This window comes from Glossina fuscipes, unplaced genomic scaffold (genome assembly GCF_014805625.2).
Source record: "Glossina fuscipes isolate IAEA_lab_2018 unplaced genomic scaffold, Yale_Gfus_2 112, whole genome shotgun sequence".
In the NCBI taxonomy this organism is placed as follows: Eukaryota; Metazoa; Arthropoda; class Insecta; order Diptera; family Glossinidae; genus Glossina; species Glossina fuscipes.
In genome coordinates, this window is record NW_023998455.1 from 5,923,876 (window position 1) to 5,946,996 (window position 23,121).

The 23,121-nt window shown below is 34.1% G+C and overlaps 2 protein-coding genes across 5 annotated transcripts; both read left to right on the forward strand.

Annotated features, from left to right (window-relative positions):
* The first annotated feature begins 458 nt into the window (after positions 1-458).
* On the forward strand, positions 459-9,996 carry LOC119639347 (serologically defined colon cancer antigen 8 homolog). Of its 2 annotated transcripts, XM_038036654.1 has the most exons (6): positions 459-503; positions 2,673-2,865; positions 2,926-4,335; positions 4,407-4,491; positions 6,858-6,975; positions 9,878-9,996. In XM_038036654.1, exons 2-6 carry the CDS (start codon positions 2,683-2,685, stop codon positions 9,906-9,908), a joined length of 1,827 nt encoding a protein of 608 aa, XP_037892582.1. In that variant the 5' UTR covers positions 459-503; positions 2,673-2,682; the 3' UTR covers positions 9,909-9,996. The 2 variants fall into 2 exon arrangements, with proteins under 2 accessions (XP_037892582.1, XP_037892583.1); XM_038036655.1 differs by lacking the exons at positions 6,858-6,975; positions 9,878-9,996 and adding an exon at positions 9,020-9,129.
* Positions 9,997-15,154: 5,158 nt separating this feature from the next.
* On the forward strand, positions 15,155-21,900 carry LOC119639516 (cytoglobin-1-like). Of its 3 annotated transcripts, none has more exons than XM_038036947.1 (4): positions 15,155-15,230; positions 20,923-21,150; positions 21,261-21,416; positions 21,487-21,900. In XM_038036947.1, exons 2-4 carry the CDS (start codon positions 20,989-20,991, stop codon positions 21,625-21,627), a joined length of 459 nt encoding a protein of 152 aa, XP_037892875.1. In that variant the 5' UTR covers positions 15,155-15,230; positions 20,923-20,988; the 3' UTR covers positions 21,628-21,900. The 3 variants fall into 3 exon arrangements, with proteins under 3 accessions (XP_037892875.1, XP_037892874.1, XP_037892876.1); XM_038036946.1 differs by lacking the exon at positions 15,155-15,230 and adding an exon at positions 16,772-17,146; XM_038036948.1 differs by lacking the exon at positions 15,155-15,230 and adding an exon at positions 16,772-16,870.
* Positions 21,901-23,121: the final 1,221 nt, after the last annotated feature.

Genomic DNA, 23,121 nt, shown 5'->3' on the forward strand with positions numbered 1-23,121 from the left:
ACAAATTAAAAGTGAAGTTTTAAAACCTTAGAAAGCGGTTTGCGTTGACTTGCAAGCGATACGTTACACGTGTATGACTTCATCGTATATTAGAACAACTCTATTACCTCAGTTAAGGAAGAGAACTTAACATGAGCAAGATTGAAAATGTTCTTCTTCTCTCTACTTTTTTAAATCGATTATAACAATATTAACACTTCAAGCGTCAGTGGACACACACACACACACACACACAGAGTGCAAATAAGAAAAGTTTTTTAAAGAAAATTTTAATAGAAAATTTAATATTTCATAATAATAGGGTGAGAGAGAGAGAGAGAGAGATTAAATATTGAATAATAAAAATTGAGAAAATATTTCGGATGGCAAATAGTCGAAGAATTCACCTGTGACAAAATAAATAAATCAAAAAAAATAAATAAATAAAATATAAATAAATTAAAATAATATAAAAAAAAATTAATTTTTTTTTTTCGAAAATACCTAAAAGAATAAATTATTACGTAAGATTTAAAAAAAGTATTTCACATAAATAGTAATATGAAAATGAATGGAAAAAGTATGCATTTGCCAAGGTCTTCAAAAGCCCAGTCAATTTCCCAAATTTTTGCGTCCTTGAAAGTGCGTAAAGTAAAGCGTTATGCTTAAGGAAGAAACTTCTCTTCGAGTCTATACCGCCAGCCCACTGCCAAACCGAAATCAATAGATAAATTTGTACAAACACAGAACAACAGTTGACGTCTCTGCGGGATTAATGTGAAAGTTGCTAGGATTGATTTCAAGGTCCTCGATATCGAGTAAACACGATACCCGTGCATTTATGACTTGCTGTAGGAGTTGGCAGCTGTCGATAAAGTATTCATTCAAGTATTCATCTATTTTCAAGCTACAACCATAAATCGGTCACAATGTGTCGCGAACACTTACGTTACCGTGTAAGCACTTCTAGTGCTAGTTCTTTCCGCCTGCCGTAGAGTATAATTATTTATATACCCTACGGTGTTACTGCTTACGTTATGGCATAAGCACTTTTTTGCAGAGTAAGTATTTCCCCGACAGTGTCTGCGTAAGGCACTTAAGCTACTTACAACCCACTATATACGTAAACTACGATTAACATGCTTACATTGACATAATCACGGCATAAGAATTTATTCAATGTAAATGTTAAACGCTAAAATACGATTATGTTATGCTATAAGTATCTGTCTATGTATGTTGTGGGAGTGCTTCTACGGTATTGGCACTTACAAGCTGGTATAAGTAATTTTACCACAATACCGGCAGTTACTCTAGGCTATAAAAACTGTGCGTTACCTGCAGTTTCGGTGGGAATCTAGACTAAGGCATTAGTGCTTTTACTGTCATCTAAATATTTACATTTACATTACGGTGTAGATACTTATACTTAGGTGTAAGCTATTATACTACGGTGTAAGCTGTTATACTAGGGTGTAAGCTCTTCCACTGTGGCATAATGTGTAAAATGTGGTAATCTATAAGTGTGGTGCGTAGTACGATATATGTGCTAGTATTTACCCGGCTGCATAAATCCTTACGCCATGGTGTTATTTTCGTTCCTATTGTTGTTAAGGTCACGGAACGTCTTCAAAGCGAAAAGAAAGCCCAAACTTCGGCAAACAAGACAAAATGACATAGAAACATAAGAGATCGATAGTGAAATCTTTATAAAAACGTGCGAAAATTGTTTTAAGATTGTTTTGTTTGGATCTTAGCTTGACGCAACCGGTCTTGTTGGTTATCAGGTTTAGTATTAATGGTAGTAATGATGATCGCCAACGTTTTTCGAAACACTACTGCTTATCTTGGCGCTAATTGTGACTTCATTAATGCGCTTGCTCCTTTACTTAACCCAAAGATATCTTCACTTCTCTCTTGTCAAATTTCGAAGAATGTGTCCTTTCTACGAATTTTCATAACACAAATCTTGACTTTTGAAAAGTATTACTTAGAGGAAGAGTATCTATTTTTTCTGATGAATTCAACTCTTGTTTCTTGTTTCTAGGGTCTTCTAATGCGCCCCATTTTTCATTCTATTGCTATATATCAATTTTTCCTTAATATCAGATAAGTCAGAAGTGGATTTATTAAGTAGCTAAGAACCAGAGCAAGAGAGTCGTCTCTTTGAAAAATATAACAGAAGCAGGCTATCTTTTGGCCTGAAGTGCAGTAAAGCTATGCTGCTTCTCAATTCTTATACGAGCGAGGATTTTCTGTAAACTAATATGTAGCGTAAGAAATGATCGAAATGGAAATTTTTACTCGAACTTGTTAAATTTGAAAGATTTAATTACTCCATTTTTTTTTTTTTTTTTTTTTTTTTTTTTTCAAAAGAAAGAAAAAAAAGCAGAAAGCAAAATAAATGAAGTAAAATTTAAATAGTGTGTATGTTAAGGTAGAACAGCAGCAGTTGGTGGTGGCTTATAAGAATTGACACAAAATTCGTGTTGCTACAGCAACTTAATTAGAGCACTTGCCACAAAACATTTACAAGTTTTTTAATGTGAAAAGCAGACATTAGCAAATGCATACTCGACGTGAATAAGCGAAACTAAGCATTTTTTTTTTTTTTCATTTTTTGTTAAATTAAAACTTTAAAGAAAATTTCATAGAAATGTTGCAAATATTAAGTAAAAGTTCATTTTATTTAGAGATCGGTCGATGAGACCGTTGCGTGGCGTTAATAAGAAAAAGCAAAGCATGGATTATACAAATTATGCTTATAAGGAGGCGGTCGGACGGCTAAAACTAATGTTGGCTGACTCCTATAGCTCGCCGAAAAGAGCAACTTTAAGATCCAATGCGGCAAACCTAAGTGCAGATAATTACTCGAGTAAGATAGCAGTAAGTAACGGTTTAAAAGTTGAAACTTTTGAGACTTTTAACACGAATATGTTTTAATAGGCTATTGAACGACCGACACTTGGCGATATCTCCAAGTATTTAAATCCAAGTCAAAAATCACATTTTGGCAGTTATCGCTCGAGGAGAGATTACAATGGTTCTACCGGTTCTCAAGAGAATATTTACTCTTCGCCTGTCAGAAATTATGGTACATCTACAATCTCCACTCCTAATACTGTAATTGTCCCGTCATCAGCACAACCAGCACAAGCCTTGATGGAGGATTTTGCGACCACTTCAAAAGAAGCACCATTATCGGAAGACTGTGTTACGGCACCGGCAGAAATTGTCGAGTTTATCGAAAGACAAGATGATTATATAGAACAACTCGAAAAGGAATCGAAATATTGTCGCAATGAGCTAAGTAACCTATTGGGTAAAGTTCGCGAGGTTATCGATGAAAATGAACAATTAACGGAAAATACACGCAAAGAGCTAAAGGCTTTAGCTGACTTCCCTTCCGCTAATCTCCCGTCGGAATATGACGATTTTCCAAGCAAGAAAAGAACTTTAATGCCTCGCAAAAAAGATATAAAATCATCGCGTTATGGCTCAGCTCCGAATATACTGTATGAGGCTCGTATAAGTGAATTGGAGGCGGAATTAACGCAAGCCCATATTGACTTGAAACGTACGAAGACCGAAAATGAGGAATTAAAAAAGAAATTAGCAAATGAGGTCTCGGACACTGCGCCAAATATTGGTCAGAATTGTGACATTCATCGCAAACAGATCGACTTTTTACAAAAAGAAAAGACTTCTCTCGAAGAGACCATCAGGCATTTGCAGAAATGTTTAGATGAAACCAAATCGCAACAATTAAATGCGACCTCCAGTCGTTACATAAACGATCTGGTGCAAATGGAACGTTCTCAGGCCGAATTGGAAGTGAAACATCTCCGCGATGAATTGGATCGTCAACATGAAAGGGTGCGTGAGCTACAACACGATATGGCTCGACGTTTAGCCGAGGAGAGAGCAAGTGCCGAGAGACGTTATAACAATCAGTTCGATCAAATGGGCGGCGATTTGAGCCATCAATGGGACAATGTCACAAAACTGCAGCTAGAAGTGGAGCGACAAAAACGTTATGAAAGCGATTTAAAGCGCGAATTAGCAAATAGGAATGGTCAGATTGAAGATCTGAAAATGGAATTGAGATCGAATCGATCAACTTTCCTCGCAGACATGGCTCAGCTGAATGCGGAAAAACAATCATTAGAGCAAGATATTACTGCCTTAAGATTGCAATTGGACAGAGCCTCTAGAGATCATAAAACGGAAGCGGCACGTTTGAATGCGGAAATCAATTCGCTAAGACAACGCTTGGATCGAGCGGATGCCGATTTATTGCATTCGAAACGCGAAGTTTTACGATTAAATGATGACATCGCCAATTTAGAAAAGGAGGTAAGCCTTCATAGCGACCTACACTACGGCAACAAAATATTCATTAATTTTTTGCTTTACACACCTTTCAGTTAGCTTACGGCGAGCTGAAGAACGAAATTCGCCCCACGAAAAAGGATTTAGATAAACGCATTTCCGAAATGCAAGACAAACATGGTAATTTTCGCTTTTTCCCTCTAATGTCCACCTTCCCTTCTTTAAACGCTTGTCACGCACAGATTAGCGGATTAAAAATTTTTTTCTTAAACTTCCTTTAATCACAGCAACATCAAGAAAGTTTATGTCACTTTAGAGCACTTTCACGCACATTCTACTTTATTTTGCACCCTTTCAAAGATACTTAGCCATTGATTTTCCTCCGATTTCCTTTGATAAAATCTTTGTATTCAGTCATGGATTAAGATTTCGGGCGGAAAACAAAAGCACTAACTGCGCATTTAAGACCTTTTTGAGTACAAGAAAATCTTTAAGTAGAAACCTCTGTTCACCCATTACTTCTACGCTTTTAGTCAGAAACTGCGCCTTAAGAAGATAATCAGACTACGTGTGATCACTTTAGTTGTGATATCTTGTGAGTGTTTGTTCTTCGGTCAAGGATTCTCTCGCCGTTTGGCAGATGGTGTTGCCTATTCTTTGAAGGCCGAATATTCTCTCCTTTCATGTGAGAAAATATTTTCCTTATTCATTTAAATTTTTACTAACAAAATAGCTCGAATCGTTAGATTAAAGGAAAGGAAGGATTAGAAGAAGAAAGCAAAGTGTTTTTTACATTCATCATCGAAGGATTAGGATATATAATAATTGTGTCAAAACGTTTGCAAGGTCCAGAAGAAGGCTTCAGAGGTCTCACAAATACACGATCAGCATCTAATTCCGCATTGGGCTAAGCATGTCCGTCTGTCTGTTGTATACATTCGTAAACACGACGTATGAATTTCCTTTCTTTATTCTGAAACTACAAGGGATCAGCCGCGCCCATCCAATATTATAGAGTATGAAAATTTATTTATTATCCTCCTTCTAAATCTTTTTTTGGGGACAAAAAATTCCTTCACGGCCGAATAAGCAAGAAATAAAAATGTACTAATCGGACACGACTGACATGTAAATATCCCATCATACCATTTCGCCTAGTACAGCGCTTTATGATAAAATAACCAAATTGCTTGTATGTAAGAATATTCTTTGCATAGCAGCCACCGAAGGATGTATTGTGCAGCTTTATAAAGGGTGCTGGCTTTAAAAAGCAGTTCTACACTTGTTGTGGTCCAATTACTCTTATCGATCAATTTTCATTAAAAAACTTTAAATATTAGATCTTTCTGCCACATAAGAGAAGTACGTTCCATGAAAATTGTTATACAGTGAGACGTCCAAATTTCAGTGCATTTGCAATAATTTTTATGCCAGATAAGCGTTACGAAGCAGTTTTCTTCATCGAATTATAAAAATGAAAACATTTTGGCATACAAAAGTTCATTTCTCATAGGAACAGTGATATGGCGAGAAGGCGCAAAAAGTTAACTGATCCGATTCGAATGCCGTATTAGGATTATTATGACTTTTTCAAATGAATGCTTTGTGAGCGGAGTGTTTGCATACATAGAAGCGATCTTAGTCAACCTATTCCCAAGATATCTTTGGATTGCAAGTGCGCTCAATTTTTCTAAAATTGCGATCCGTCTGTTAAGCTCAAAAATACATGGCCAAGCTGTCAAACAAAACTTGAGACAACCATTTCGAACCGATTGGCGTAATAAAAGGCGGATATCTCTTGACTCCGTGTGGATGTTTAATTCATAAACTTGGATAAACTTAATATACTCTGTACAATAAGTAGTGTGGGATAATGAAAGTTATGCGAGTAATATGTATACAAACAAGAATATAAGTTAAGGGATGATAGAAAGAGAATTTTTGTATTAAGAATAACACCAGCGAAGGAAAAATTGAGAAAAGCCTACATTGATGCTTGCATGTCCGCATATAATATATGCAATATTCTCCCATAAATATTGGATTGAGAAGACCGTGTGCGTTGCAGGTTAATGAATAGTAACTGTATGTCTTTGAAATGCATATCTGGCCAAGTATTTTTCGAGATTATTGTTTGATGATTTGCTGTTTCTCCAAAGAAAAGAAAAAGTCGAGTCGAATGGTCGAGTATACTTTCCCTTTCACTATAATAACTGGATACCCTTACATGCATACTTAACATTAGTATCGCACAATTGAATAGATATTCAGCACCTAAAGGCACAATTTTGGAACAAGCTTATTAAGCACCTGACACATTTAACACATTTTCGTATAAACTGGGTAAGCTATTGATGCGGTTTTCCAAATGAATATGAATCGAAAGTTCTTCTCCAAGTTTAAGCAAACGCCTTGAAATCAATAGTTTATCATGAGCTGCTGTAGAGTTCGTAGAAGAATTTCATATGAGTTTTTCTTTTTGCAAATATATTTACAATTTAGTGTTTTTTTGTTTTCAAAATTGATTTACTTATTTTTTTTTTTAGCGGAAACCGTTAACGAACTAGAAGACATGATACAAAGTCAAAAGCAACTCATGGATAAATTAACCAATGAATGTAGAACGTTAACAAAGAAATTAGAAGATACCACCATTAAGCATAAGTAAGCGGTTTTTTGTTTTTTTTTCTATTTACAAAAAAAAAAAAAAAATTTCATGACAAATTAAAATTCATTTTTGGAAAACCGTCAATCACATCTACCCGTACATATACATAACATATACATATCCTTTCTTTTTGGTAATACATATACATACAAATGGGTACAATCTTTCATTTTACAAACACATTCTCTTGATAAAACAAAAGAAAAAATCCTAGCTTTGGATTAATACGATGTCATTATCAATTTTTTTCTGCTGCCAAATACGAACAAAATCGTTACAATCAAAAAAATATATAAATCAAAAACTGATTACTGATAAATTAGAAGCAATATTATCGGCACCAACTACAGTCGAGGACAGTTCAGCAATAAAACCGAAAATCGAGACATTAGCAAGCTCGGACCAAACGTTGACCGTAGCGAAGCCGCCAACTTGCCTTCTAGAAAAAGACAACATAGCGCCGCAGCAATCATTGGAAAATGTCCCAGCAACGGCGGAAAATGCAAAAGAGTCCACTTTGCTTTCTGAAGAAGAAAATACGACGTGGAGAAATATTTCTCGCAGCACTGAGCGATTAGAAAGGGAATGGGCTAAGATGCTTCCATTGCCACTGCAATTCGAAACTACAACCTCGGGAAAATCTCCTCATTCGCTGTGGACTGATTTGCATAATTATTCCACAGCCGACGGTTGTAATAGACATCGTAATGAAGGCAATTTTGGTCTTCGAAATGACAAGGAAAAGCTGAATAAGGCGGTCACGCAACCCTTGCAGCCCAAATTGCAGTCAAGTAAACACAACCATGCAAACAAGTTGCCTTTTGTTCAAAACAACACACGGGCAGAGGGTAAGAATTTAAATGCAAATAAACAAACAATTATGCCGCCGATTGCCAGCAGTCGTCATGATAGTCACGATGGATGCTTTGGACGTCACAGATGTACAAGAAGGTCAAGAAGTTGCTCGCACGAAAACTTGCATGGCGGCAAAACGGAGCCGTTGACTTGGTGTCAACAGCATCTAGTTTTGAAACAAACGGTTAAATCTTGTCAGAATCTTTGTCACACTAGAATGACAAAGAAATCTGTCCCACACGAAGATGTCGTATATTCATCTACAGAGCATTGCTGTCGTCCTCGTCCATTAACGAAAACTTGTTGCAGCTGCAATTACAATCTAAAGAACAGGAAATGTTTGAATAACAAAACGGAAAATGTCGAAGAGAAAGGGAATAATTTCCACGAAAGGGAAACGTTTAAGACGAAGAGAAAAACAAAACCCGTTAAGGTCGATATAAATGTGAGACTAATGCCGAAAACTTTGAAAAGCAAATCAGATAAGCACGGGCCAAACGAGATCATAACAAAGGCAGATGCTGATAATAAGGAAAGTCCTAGCCAGCCTATTGAATCCGAGGAAATGGAAAAAGCATAAATTAAAGCAATATATATATATTCAACAATATAATAATATAATAATTCAACTTTAAGTCGCGTTGAAGTAGATTACCGTTCGAATTATGCATTTAATGAGAAAATTTGTTTTCTTATTTTCATATTTTCAGCCGGGATGAACATAATCTGCGTAGTATTAATGATAAACTTTTGTTATGCTTAAAAGAAATCTGGCATAAATATAAAGAATTAATGCAAAAACACGATAATTGCGAGTTAATTGTCACAGATTGTCTTACAACTCATAAAGAGCAATACTCCATTCAAAATGCAAACATTACACCGCCACTACAATCATCAGCACAACCATCATTACAAGCATCACAGCAATCGCCACAACCACCACCACAACCAACACCACCACCACAACTAACACCACCACCACAACTAACACCACCACAACCAATACCATCAACAGCAAAACACCAACGACAAAAGGTTTGTTTATAAAAAGAAAATTTTATTAAACGTACATCTTTTTCTCTTCTCTTTTTCTTGCTCTTTCTCTCTATAACACTATGGGTGTCTCTCCCTTTCTTTATCTCTCTTCGCTTACCTTTCTCTTTAACGCAATGTTTGTAAAAGAACGGAAATTTCATCTTTGCAATCAAACGTAGAATACTTAACGAACCGCGTATTAAGTAGCGATCGTCCCAGCAAGTTAGATCACTCAACGACTTCGTATAACAGTTTACCAACAGCGGGAAAAGGTAATTTACATATTTAAGGATAATATTTTGACCTATTAAAACAACGATGCATCGTTCAGGTGAAAATTAACGCAAAATAAATCATTTTCAGAAGTTTTCTTCTTCTCTCAACTTGATTAGAAGTTTTAGCAAATGCAAGAGTTCGAATTTACCGAATGGATTTCATTCCGTTATATTATTGTTACCACTAATCAAAATTTATAGCTTCAACCTTAGTAAAAAAACCTAAAATCCAAAGTCTATCGCAAAGAGTTCTTTCTCTCTCTCTCTCTCTCTCCCTTCCTCTCTGTCTCTGTCTCTCTCTCTCTTTCTCCGGTAAAAATTCCTTCAAATACTTTTTTTCCACTCTACACCACTTGTTACATATTAAGCGTATACGCATGCGTACAAAAGCAGGAACGACTTGAGATAAATCCATCACGTATTACATCGCTCGGTTTAGAAAATAATTCTAAATTGCTCTAATTTTATCTGCTCGTTTATTCTTCTCTCCAATTTGTGAAATGAAATAAAAATAAATGCTATCAAAAATGGTTCGGATTGGTCCACATCTTCGATCACTTCCCATATAATGGTTTGGTTTGAAAAGTGGTTACATGAATAATTGTATTAAACAAAGTGGTGTAGGGTATTAGTAATGATAGATTCTTCGCACTACCACTACTACAGCTGTGGTACTGTCTCCTTATTAACTTTTGAAAACTTTCTGTGAAATTGTTCTTATTATCTTTAGTGTCTCTCGCCTACAAACCAAACGCATTTGACGCAACCGATAAGTCGCGAACAATTGCCGATGACTACATCAAATCCGGTAATTCCTATAGTTATGAGCCCATCCTTGGAAAGGCAGCCGTTAACGATAGTCAGCCAAATGCTATCGCCGACGATTATAAGCCCAAATATGATACAACATCAACACCGGCATACGATTACAAATCACAATTCAACGACAACGATGACGAAAATGTCAAAGACATTAGCGAAGGAGAAAAGAAGCAACAGCAGCCAATCGAGCACTCACAGCAAAACGCAAACGCCAGCGATAGAAATACAAACGCAAACAACTCTGGTACCACCGGAGAAACCGCAGAAAATGCTGCTGATCGACTCGCTGACTACAATACAAACTACAATGCCTACGATGAATACGATCAACAACAATACGATGCAGCAGGCTATGATGGTACCAACTACGAGCCTCAACAATACGGAAACGAAGGATACGATCCCGGGGTCAATCAAACAGACTATGAGTACAGAGAAGGTGACTACGAGACCTCGGGCTATCAATATGAAGCGACAAACGAGAGAGGAGAAGCAACGGCAATTACAGAACAGCAAAACCAAGATACCAACGTTATTACCAGCGTTACTGCGGAACCAGAGCCAACCAAAATCACAGCAGCGTCTTCCACACAAAAATCGACCTCATCTAATGTCGCGCCAAGCAAAACAAGCAAATCGTCGACAAATGCTGCAGGAGGAAGTGGCCAATCCAACGAAAGCCGAACTCAATCGCGTGCGGGCGGTAGCTCTATGGGGTCAGGAGGTCCCACAGGAACAGGAGCCACAGGAAAATCCTCTCTGTCACAACAGCCTGCCTCGGCAACCGGCAAAAAGTAATTCTTATCCGAATTTCTGCAAAGATACGAGCAATGTATTTTTAGATAATTTCGATCTAGAATTTAGCATAAGTAGCCCCAGTTTAATGCGTTCTTTTGACTCGGACACTTGTACTGAGATAAATGAGCAAGAGTTTGATTCATTAACTGAAATGAGCATATCACCTCTAGAAACTGTTATTAGAAGAATAAACGTAGTTACTTAAGAGGATATGAAGTTAAATTAATAATTTAGTTCAAATTTTGTTCTTTATGTAAATACAACAAAAACTTCTTACGCATCTAATTATGTGAATCATTTCGTTTTGTTGTTGTTTTTTTTCCTCATTCATTATGGAGAAAGAAGGAATCGCTCTTCTTTTATACTGCAATTTCTAAATGTAAGTATAGACGGAGCAAGAGCAAGCGGAGCCATTGATCGCTTGCGTAAATCATACGCGATCATCATCATCATCATCTAACTGAGTGACATCGACTCTCTCCTATAATGCATAAATAAAAATAACTTTGTTGCAAGCAACTAATTTATGCAAATTAAATGCATTATATGAGTCAAACCTCAAGGACGTGCGACAAAAGTAAATATGAAAACAAAAATCAATTATCAAAATATATGATGAATCTGTTCACTGTCACATTTTAGTCATTCGCTTTAAATCATTTGCCTTTGTTCATTTCACGCCTTATGCACTTAACTTCCTTTCCGATCGCTTAATAGCTTAATAGCTATGGCAAATTTACTTTATTGTTTAAAATTTATTTTATTGTTTAAAATTGACATAACTTTTTAAATTGATTTTTAATTGCACTTCTATTTCATTATTATTACTATGCTTTTCATATTCAGGAGAACTTTCGCATTCTTTCTCATTTTGTGCGCAATGAGTGTGAAACATGGCGAGATTGGTTAAATGAATCCAAAAAAAAGGTTTCCTTTTTTAAAAATTCATTATAAAACGCAATTAATAGAGTGCTCAGTCGTTGGTATAAGGCAAGTGATCAATGGGTGCAGAGAAAAATGGAATGGGAAAGCGTTTCGTACATTAATTTTCTAATCTTTAAAGCAAAATTCCTTCTGACCTTTCTAAATTCTTGTGAAATTTTCTAAATTCCTTGTATAAGTAAAAATTTCGTCAAGGTCGTCTCGGAAGCACTTCAAAGCTCGCATTCAGTCTTCATAACAAGATCGTTTACCTTTTTACAATTTACCGTCCCATGCTTTTAATGCATTTAGAAATACTAAGTATATTACACGCACATATAATTCTACTCTTTGACAAACTCTACTACCTTAACATTTTTTCTCTCTTCCCATTGAATTTAATTGATATTGAAAGTTCATTTATTGCAGATACTTACGAATAGTATTGATCTCAATGTCAATTAAAGATCTTTTACTCCTCTCTCTCTCTCACTCTTTTGAATTTTATTGAAAGAGATCGCTTACTCTCTTAGGTCAATTAATGTTGTGGAAAGGAAGTAATCTAAGTAAAGTAAAAAAGAATGATTAAAATAGTGGTTGCTCTCGTTTGTTTTACTAATCGTACAAGAAGAAAGAAGAGAATTTTTATTAAAGGATATGAAAGGAAATTCTTTTCATATTCACAGATGTAGGGAATTAGATTGCTTTTCTTTCTATTATATATGTACGTTCAACTCGAATTTCACTCTAAAATACGTACATTTTGTTTGCGTCTAAGTGAAGGTATATTTCCTAAGATTTCCCATTTGTCTACAACTTTTTGAGGGATCTCTTAGAAGAAATTCTGTTTCTAGAAGTGATTTACATCAATGTCAGATCTCTGCATTCGTTCGTCAAGAGTCCTTTCCCGAAAACGCACCATTGATTCGTTCGTTTAGAGGTCTGAGAAGGTCACAACTCGCACAACACTCTTGCTCTTCTTGCAGGTTAACCTTATTATTCTGAGCAATATCAACGAGATGTCCTTTATGTACTGTATGTTTGTCACACGCAAATGTCAAACTGATCTGGTGACGTCTAATCATAAATTTGGGAACTTCGAAAAATTTCACATACTTGAGCACATCACTAAGCACTTTTGTTATGAAATGCAGAGAAAAGCGCATTTTTAAAAACTAAAGGAGAACATAAAAGAGGAATCAGGTAAGTACATTCTATTATAGAAATAAATAGTTCAAATAAAACGTAAAAATTGGAATCAAACTAACTTAACAAATCGTGAAGCGGACTCTGCAGCAATAGTCGTTTGGCCTCGTTTCCCAATCTTGCATTTAATAAAACGAAAGAGAAGTCGAAAAGTATTTTTGCATGCTTATGATATGCTTGTGTTTGTATTCTAAAAACTATTCTCTCTCTCCGTATCATTCATTTAATAATGCGAAAGTTGGAATTTAAAGTAAACTCTCCTAACCAGTCAAACTAACGAGTGGAAACTCTATTGTTAATACTTCTCTTCGTTAGACGCTATATAATTGTAAGTGAGGAGAGAATTTACTCTCTTACTTGATTCAAGCAATTGATGTTTATCTCTTGTTAAGCAATCTCTGATCATTATTTGATTAAATTAATTGTGGCAGAGTTGCCATTCCGCAAATTTGGGTAAGAAAGGCAGATGCTATAAGACCCATCTTTGCGCAGAAAATAGAACAAATATGAAGCGAATATCTCTCGATGTATCTTAGCGGCCGCAACCGGTCATTTATGCGATATTTTTCGACCAGAGTAAAGTTCTGCGTCCTGTGGGATTTAAAAATGCGAAAAATGGAAATTTCAATATAATTTCATTGGTCATGCTACACCATTTTCACTTGTAAAAAACAAACGAAAAATTTTAATTTGTAAGTTAAAAATAAGGTAACTGCTTGGGAAATCAGATTTCTCGATTCCCAATCTGAAAGGAAGATGATTAAAAAGAAATTATGGAAAGTCAAAAATCATTTTCAGTTGTCGTTCGTAATGAGCCATTTAGGGGCTTTATGCTCTTTATCTAGGATATATAAAAACGGAAAGTTTAACCCTTAACATCCGGACTCAATAATTCGTTACATCCTTTATCTCATACACATTTGAGGTTCTAGCATACCCAAACTGGCAAATGAAGCACACTTTTCTATCTCCTATGCCCTTTTTTTTTAAATTGATAGAAATACCTTTTAAACGAATTAGAAAAATGTGAATGTTTTCTCTTCAGAAATATTTTAAAGCAATTTTGAGAAATTATACATTTACATACAAACAAGAGGCATATAAACAAGAACAGATTTTAAGAAAATATCAAAGCTTAACTTATTTGTTTAAGCTTAATTTTAAACTCGATATCCTCCTTAATTGCAGGACTAATCTCTTTCTCAAACTTATGCTCGAATTATGTTAAGAGGCCAAAATTTGCTAAAAAATACCTCTGAAAATGACTCTAATTTCCTCTTTTTGCTTACTTTTATATAGATTGCTAAGGCAACAGGAAAATGGACTTTTTTTGCTATGATCAACTTTCTTCAACATTTTGATTTGCAAGTGTTTGTTAAGAGGACCTTTCTCGCGAAAGGACTATTTTAGTTCTCTCTTATCGTTGCAAAGGTATCTTCGTATAGACTCAAGTAGTCTTTTCTGATTTGAAAGCATTTAGCTTTTCGAATTTATGCACCTTTATGGATATACGAAGTTCTATTGACTATCTAAGAAATGTGCGGTAGCGCGTTTCTGCAGCTAAACATGTGTTTGCTAATTGCTAATCGCCTTCCTCCGTGATCGTTTCATTTCGAGAAGAGCCTCTTGTTTTTTAAGTTGGGAAATGCATTTCAAATAGTTTTTCACTTACATCAGCCGAAAGAATTAATAAAAACTGCAGGGCAGGCTCTCCGCATTCAATTCGCTATCAATAAATTTATTAAAAAAAGAAATAAAAAAATGTTAATCAATTTTTATATTGCTATCACGTTTGTCTTGTATGCTATGAAGGCAAGAGGAACAATATGCAAAAATAAAGTTCGCTTCGCTTTGGGAGAATTTTGAATACCTGCCAATTCTAATGCAACAGGAAAACGAGTTCAAATAAATTCCGATTTCTTTTTTTTTTTTTTGCTTTAAGACATTAGGACGCCTGCTTTTAATCTTTCTTGAGAAAACATTTCATGTTTATAAATTTTAGATTTTTATTTCAATTTTCTATGACAGCAATAACGCACTAACACTAATTTGGCGATCTATGACAAGATCTAATTAAAAAATCTCTTTTGAGGAGACGTAACAAATCCAATGCCGTTATGTATTTTCTGAAAATTTTGAAATCCGATTCTTCCATGCAATTCTCTAAGCAAAACATATCGTCACTATTGCATTTTAATTTCTGGCGCAAATTATAGTGCATTGAAATTTATTAGAATCGAAGCAACAATCAGTTATTTTAAAGCGAGCAGTGAAACGACGTTGTAGAAAAAATTAAGCGCAGTGGGTTAAATCTTAAATATTTGTTTATAGTTTATGTAAATATTAAAATCTCATTTATATTTATTTAGTTTCTTGTTTTTGTTTTCTTAAATTTTCCTTAGTTCTCATATATATATATATATATATAGTGCACTTTATTTGTGCTAAATAATCCTTTCAAGTCATTTCGCTTAGTCGCACTATTTACTTATCGTCATCCATCAATCACGAGTTCTAATTTAAATTTTTTATAATATAATGAACAAACAAAAAAAAAAAAAAGAAAAATGAATAAATAAATAAAATAAACATTTTAGTGGTGTATATACATACGACGTTTTAAGTAAAAAAAAAAAAAAAAAAAAAAAAAGATTTTTTGGAAATCACATATGAAAGATTAATATATCAAACTTTTGAAAACTTGAGATTGTTTGAATAAGAAATAAAGCTTTTGAAGAGAAGCACATTGTTGCGAGAGAAGGAAAGATTTGCTCAGATGTTATTGATGTTTCATATTCCAAATGGATTCTACAGGTGGTAGAAAAGCACCAAAAATTTACGAATATGCAAACAATAACGATTACAAGAAGATACAGTGCAGAGAAAAATTTGAGTCCTAACAGATATAATAATAATTTGCAGAAAATAACTGTAAAAAAAATTCCATCTATCTAAGCCGAATCTTAGCTGCCCATATGTGTACTTAATAAATGCAAGATTTCGTGCTAATAGTGGAAGACATTATTTCCTAGTAGAAATATTCCTATTCCACTAAACGGAATCAGCGATTCGTTTCTTTAGGTGCTTACGAATAAAAGGAAATTCGATTGAAGTAACTTTACTTGACAGATTCGAATGCTTTAACGCATCACAAACAATTAAGAAAAGAGAGTCTTTATTCTCTAAATGACCCTAATTAGCACATATGCATATGCGAAGGAAGAATTTTGATATACATTTTTATTCCAACTCGACTAACATAACTAGTAGATCAGTTAAAAATATCCCATTAATCATCAGTCCTCATTTATATTGACTGTCATGCATTAAAATTGAAATAATTATATGTTTGTAATGAAGAGAATGAATGTTATATAGAAAGCTTCGGTTTTTAAATTTCTATTAACGTAACAGCACATAAATCTGTTAATAAAGCAATTCTCTCTTGCTCACTTATGCGCCACGAATTCTGTTAACTGTTTTCTAGTGAAGCGTACAAGCACACATATATGCGATATACCCTTCTGCTCTTAAGAAGACGATGTTAATTAATAGTCCGTTTGCTGCAGTATAGACAGTCAAAGCGAATAAGCGAGCTTCTGTTTGTTTACATTCATTCTCTTTGATTCAGTCGAATTCGTAAATTCGTACGCGAGCGAAGAAATAAAATATCTAAAACAGATAAAACAGAAAATGTTCGAAGAAAAAATAAAATTTGAAAGTATAATATACTTATTAATGTTTCAATAAAGATATTTGAAATAAAAAAAAAAAAAAATAAAGTTCAAATATTCGAATAAATAAAAGATGTAAAGAAGGAAGGGATGGAAAAAAAAATTTTTTTTTTTTAAATAACCATGTGATAAAAAATAAAGTTAAAGAAAAAAAAAGTTCAATTAAATCATATTTAAATTAGAGAAAATTATATAGGAAAGGAAAAGAAACATTTACCGAAAAATTGTATATCGTTGCACATGTAAGACATTATACATACTTGCCTACATACACTTATAATATAAGAAAAGTCCGTGACAGTCAGTCAGTGCGATATGTATGCTGAATGTGTGAGCGTATGTATATGCAAGCACAATAATTTATGGATTTCTTAGATGTCCTTGCTGGCAATGTATAAAACAAAAGAGCGAAAGAGAGTACATTTCGTAACACTATCGCCAACTAGTAATAAGCAACAATAATAACTGAAAGACCGAAAAACGACAATAGAAGGAGAAACTTTCTACAAATTTTATGGGTAATAGTAATCAAAATAATACCAACAATAACAACAACAATAAAATGAATTCCAACAATATATAGTTACAATTACACAATTTGTTTACCACACATACCCTATAAATACAGCAATTAAGATCAAATGTTTGTACGTGCGTACAAGCGTACAACACGTTGTAAACGTGAATGTGTATTATAGAAGATAGATTTTATTATTTGCTATTAAGCATAATTTCATTAAATTTAATTTAATTAACTCTTAGTAGAGTTAATTGTGCTTACTGGCAACATATCGTTCCATGTCACTGATTCACCCAATCAAACGTTTAAAATATGTTGCTTGTCTTTTGTCTTGTCTTTATGCAGCTAAGGAAGCGTATCATTCACATTTCTTATGGGTATAAGGCTTCAGTGAGTATATGCTACATAGCAACTTTTTCAAGATTAAAAATTCAAAGGCCGGTTAAAGATAAAACAGGGTGCACAGGAACCACAATTAGTAAAGACGTATATATATGTATATGACCGACTTTTACTTCCTCTAACTAATCAAGTTTGATCAACTTTTGGAAAACATCCGCACCACATAAAATACGTTGCTGTGATCACGTTCGGAAATCTCGCTAAATAATTTAGTCGGCAGTAGCGACGGACCGGCTGTTCAAAGAGTAGGACCGTGATCAATGCGACCATATGACTCCTACATCCTGGGAGTTCCAAGTTCAGACAAATAGTTTCAGTTCACAATCCCAAGCATAAAAGTGGTTCAGCAGTTTAACGCCTGAACCGCTTGGTCTAGGAATACAGGCTATGTATAATATAAATATTTTTACTTGTACGGATGATGCTACGACTTGCTTATTTTGCTGCAAAGTATGCAACATATGCCGCTTTATGTGCATGCATATGCGTGTAAATACTTGTTACAAAATTCCTTTGACGCGTAGTTATCCATAAGGAAAAAATTGATGAAATTACCTCAAACGGTTCAAATTGATACGATTTCAGATTTATTTTATATGTCTTGCAAAATTACCGCTACTTTTATCAAGCTTACATACCTAGCATTATTTATTTATGTATTCGAACTTTACTGCGACAGTGCTCGTAAAATGAAGATATTAAAGAAAGAAGAAGAAAAAAGAAAGAAACAGAAAAGATATTAATCTTGTACATAACTTGTCCGGAATTATCATCAATTTTGTAAATGGAATCCATTAGTGAGAGCGTCTCTTTACTACTAGGTATATGGGCTTAAAATTCACCGAGTATCCGCACTATATGTATATATATATTATTACATTCTCCTTGAATTAAACGTAATTGAATTAATTAATTGTCTTTGTTCGAAAAATTCTTTTATGCATTTAATAACAAAAAAAAAAAAAAAAAAAAAGCGCACTCAAAATTCTATCTGGAAGATAGTTTTTACATTATTTGGCTGCCTTGTGATTTGGGTCGCAAGGTTATTTCACCGCAATGTATGCTGGTATTTTGTTTATATTGCCCCTGATGGTGCGGAGGCACTGAGCGAAAAAGTTCCACTCCGTTCTCTGTAAGTTTAGGAAGAATGTAACAAAAATATCTTCACTTAAATAATTGCTTAGGCGGCCATTTCTTAGGCAATTGCTTCGTAGACATTCATTTCAATTAATCACAAATCTGCGATGTCCTTAGGCATTCAAAATATACAGAGCGTGTTAAAATTTATTCCCACTTCTTAAAAAAATAAACGAGTAACGATATTTTTTAATTTTATCTCTTTCGCACACAAGGACTTTGTTCACGCGTGATAAACGTGCCCTTTGCTTCCTAGAAAGCAAGTCACATGCAAGCATATCTTTTTAAGGAAAAGATACTCAATTGTTGTTGGCAACATTTGTAGTCCGTAGAAAGTGTTAACTCTAAAGCAATGATACGAAGAAGAGGATACAACTGCCCACTACGAATATGAAAATCTCAAAATGGTTTTCTTTTATTTAGTCCTTGGTTGCTAATCTATAAGCTTGACTGATGACTTGTCTTTCCCCACATTTGTTTCTGACCCTCCTCGCGCTGCACGTGAAGAGGACAAGCTTTTAATTTTTTTCTTATCATTACTTACTTAACTGAAATTGCTTAGTTTAAGAATTCGCTTCAAACATTTTCAAATTTTTTTTTTTATTTCGAACTTGATAAATAATTTTTTTGCAGTGTATAAAATTCAAGCTGTTCGCATTTCTTCCTTTCGAGTCTTCTTTCATATTTCATTAAGTGTTACTTGAGTACTTAACATATAACAGTAGATTAAGAGTACAGCGTGATAATGAAAAGGTTGAGCGGGTACAACGGAACGGCTTATTTTAAGGTAAATCTATTCTACGTACAAGCTAATGTGTACATTGTCTGCAGCCTTTCTTATATAATGCAGGACATAAGAGACTCTGCCACATGGGATTACATTTTAATGTGATCAGTGTTTTTTTTTTTTTCACAACATTTTCGCTTAATAGGTTTTTCGATGTTAGCATTGAATCTCTCCTCCACACTGCCTGTAGTGCCTGTAACACGGAGCGATTTACGTTTATATGGATGTATGTAAGAAGTAAGAAGGCTTAAGATTAGCTTACCAGTTAGTAGAACGATTGTCTCGGGGTTATCTTCCATCTCGACTTAAGTTTGCTTGTCACGTCTGTCTGCTTCCAGCTAACAGGTCGCAATTTTTTAAAGATTTTCATGGAATTTGATATATTGATACCATTTGGCCCCAGGAATAAACGCTATAGGAAATAAAATGAATCGGACAATTTTTGCGATGGCCTTGGAAAGGCCTTTACACGAAAAATATTTGCAATTTTTTAAATTTCGCGACAAATACCGCGCAAGAATAATATTCTATTCTACTAAATTGATGTGAGAAATTTCCGTCGGATAAACAGGCATCCCATGTAAGCGACTTTTTCGAGAAAAAAAGTTCTAGTTGGAAATCTTTTACGATCGAAATTGGCTCATAATAGTAATTTGAGATAGAAATGAACTGTACAAAATTTGGATCACATCGACCGATCTTTTGAATCTGATCCCATGCAAGAACTTTCACGACAATTAAATTTTTATATAGCAACAAAGTCTAATTTTTGGTACTTTATGACCACATATATGAGAAAAGCAATAACATCTTTGAGAAGAACATTAATGGTGCTAAACTTGGACCTTACATGGCAACAACATACTGGTCACTTTTATATTGTACGTGCGTCGGTCTGTAGCTACCCGCTTGTAATATTTTTATTTGTTTTGATATTTAAATATAAGTAATTTGGAAGCGATCGGTACAATAAAAGATAGACCTATCTCAAGTTCTTCCGAATATTGCATACATCCGCACAAACTTAATATACCGACGTACCATAATTGATGCGGGGCAGAAAAGACAAAAAAGTCATGGATTTCAACGGAAGTTTTTTTTTTTTTTTTTTTTTTGATAATGAGTGAGAGTCATATATGTGTGCGATAAAAGAGTCAAACAAAATTTCCAACAATTTGTGCCCCTTTTTCCATTTTACTTTTCTTGCCGATTTTTTTTTTTTTGCCTTTGGCTTTAGATGCTTTTTACATATTTTTTGGACGTTCATTAAGTGCCATTGTCATTATCGCTGATGCATTGCACCTTATGGTTGTTTATTTAGGCAAATTTTTGGCTAAGAAACAATCCATTGTCTTTAAAATTTATGATTTAAAAAAAAAACTATATATATATGTATATATTTTGTAAACGTCTATGGAAATCGTTTATTCTTTTGTTTTTCATTTTAGAAATCCACTAAATAAATAAAATTTATATAAATATTCCCTGGAAAAAATTCTAAGCTTTATAGCACAATGAACAGCGATGAGGTCTACGAGATCAAGAGAACCTGGGAAATACCAGCGACCACACCCACTGAATCAGGTGTAGCGATTTTAATACGATTTTTTACCAAATATCCGTCCAATTTACAAAAGTTTTCAACATTTAAAGACATGACATTAGATGAATTGAAAGTGAGCTTAAAACAAACAAATAAATTAATAAATAAATAAATAAATATTTAATTATTTCAATGTTCTTCTTATTCTTCTTCTTCTTCTTTCTTATGCGTATTATTCTTTAGAATAATCCACGTTTTAAGGCCCATGCCAATAGAATTATGAAAGTATTTGATGACTCCATAAAAACGCTGGACGACAATTGTTCGCATCTAGAAGAAATATGGACCAAAATAGCTCAGTCACATTTCAATCGTCAAATTGAGAAACAATCTTTCAATGTAAGTAAACAATGACTTAAGAGAAGTAAATAATGATGATTTAAGAAAGTTACTTTTACCTAATTGGCAGGAGTTGAAGGAAGTCATTTTGGAAGTACTGGTGGCTGCCTGCAATTTGAATGATCAACAAACCGAAATTTGGTTGAAGCTATTGGATTTCGTATATGAGATCATATTCAAGACTATAGATCAACTAGAGCAGGATGTATAATGAAATGATAAGATTTATTAAATGGAATATTAAAGGAGCATTCACAGACCAATGGCAGTTTGCAATAAAATATATAAATATTTCATTTCTTAAATAAGAACATCTTAAGATTTACGTTATATCATGTCCTTTATGTTAACTCCTCTTCTACCCATCAATATCGATGTATTAATGTAGCAAATCGATGAGAAATTTGCGTTTCAAACCTTGAATACACAAAAAATAATAAAAAAAAAATAATAATCACAGAATATATATTTATCACCAATTAACCCACCTTTTTATATTTTGATGTAGTTTTACCAAAAGCTTAAAAAATAAATACAAAATGAATAAAAATAAATTTTTTGTTATTTGTATAAAATATAAGATAAAATAAATGAAAGGAAAAAAATTAAACAACAATAAAGCATTTTTATTATCATCTTTTAACTTAAGCCGATCAGGGTAAACAGCCGCTCAGAAGCTAGGGCTAAAGCCATCAGCTGCCATCTTACAAGAGCTAAAATGACTGGAGGTCCGAGCATAGCTTTTACCAGATATAAAACGTTTTGTTTTTCGTTTGTCTAGGACGTAAGGCCGTCTGGCTAATGTGTTGAGAAAACTATTTTTAATCCTCGGATACTACTATCATGATATGGGCAGTCCGTCCCGTAATCTAAAAGTCTATTTTACTCGCGTGTGTCTTTGGCTCTACAATTTTGGAAATCTTATCAATGCGTCTGGCGTTCTGAAGTGTTCGTCAGACACTTGGTATCCGATACGCCAGATGGCCTTGCATTCACATAGAATATGACGAGACGTTTCGCTCGTCCCTCTATAAATCGAGGGAACAGGGCAAAAGTGTTTCTTAACCCCCAAAAAACCGGATTGTTAAATACCTTTTACCATGTCCCGCAAAGAGAAATTCTCTTCATTTATCTTTGCGATAAAATATTACAAATTATACTTTTAAAGGATTACTTCCCAGGTGAAGCCTTACATGTGAGATAACTCAAGAAATAGATCTACCTAGTCCAGGTATACCGCAATAAATTTATATATCAAATCAATGCTTCATAGGAACTCTTACGACAAAGAGGACGGATTTTCAATAAACCGTCGCGGGAAGTTATCCATAATAGTAATTCGGACGTAGACGTTACCTTAGTAAATTTAGACTATGTAAGTTTATTTTTGGCCCCCATTATCTTTTTCATGAAGTATTTATTACCCTTCATATGCCAAAAAAATCGATTTTTTAAGTTACTATGAAGACAGTTGATCCGCGATTACAATTTGATGTTGAACTTAACTGCACCAAATTTGGACCAAATAGGTCTATTTGGAACAGGATATAATTTTTGATCTATTGTATTGCGTAACGTATTTAACGACTTCCTTGCCTGACTGTAATGCTTTTAGTTGCTTTTCATAACACCATTTACATAGAGTGGATTCAATAAATGGACACATCCCAAGCAATGAGGAAAAATTGATGTTTAGTATATGAAT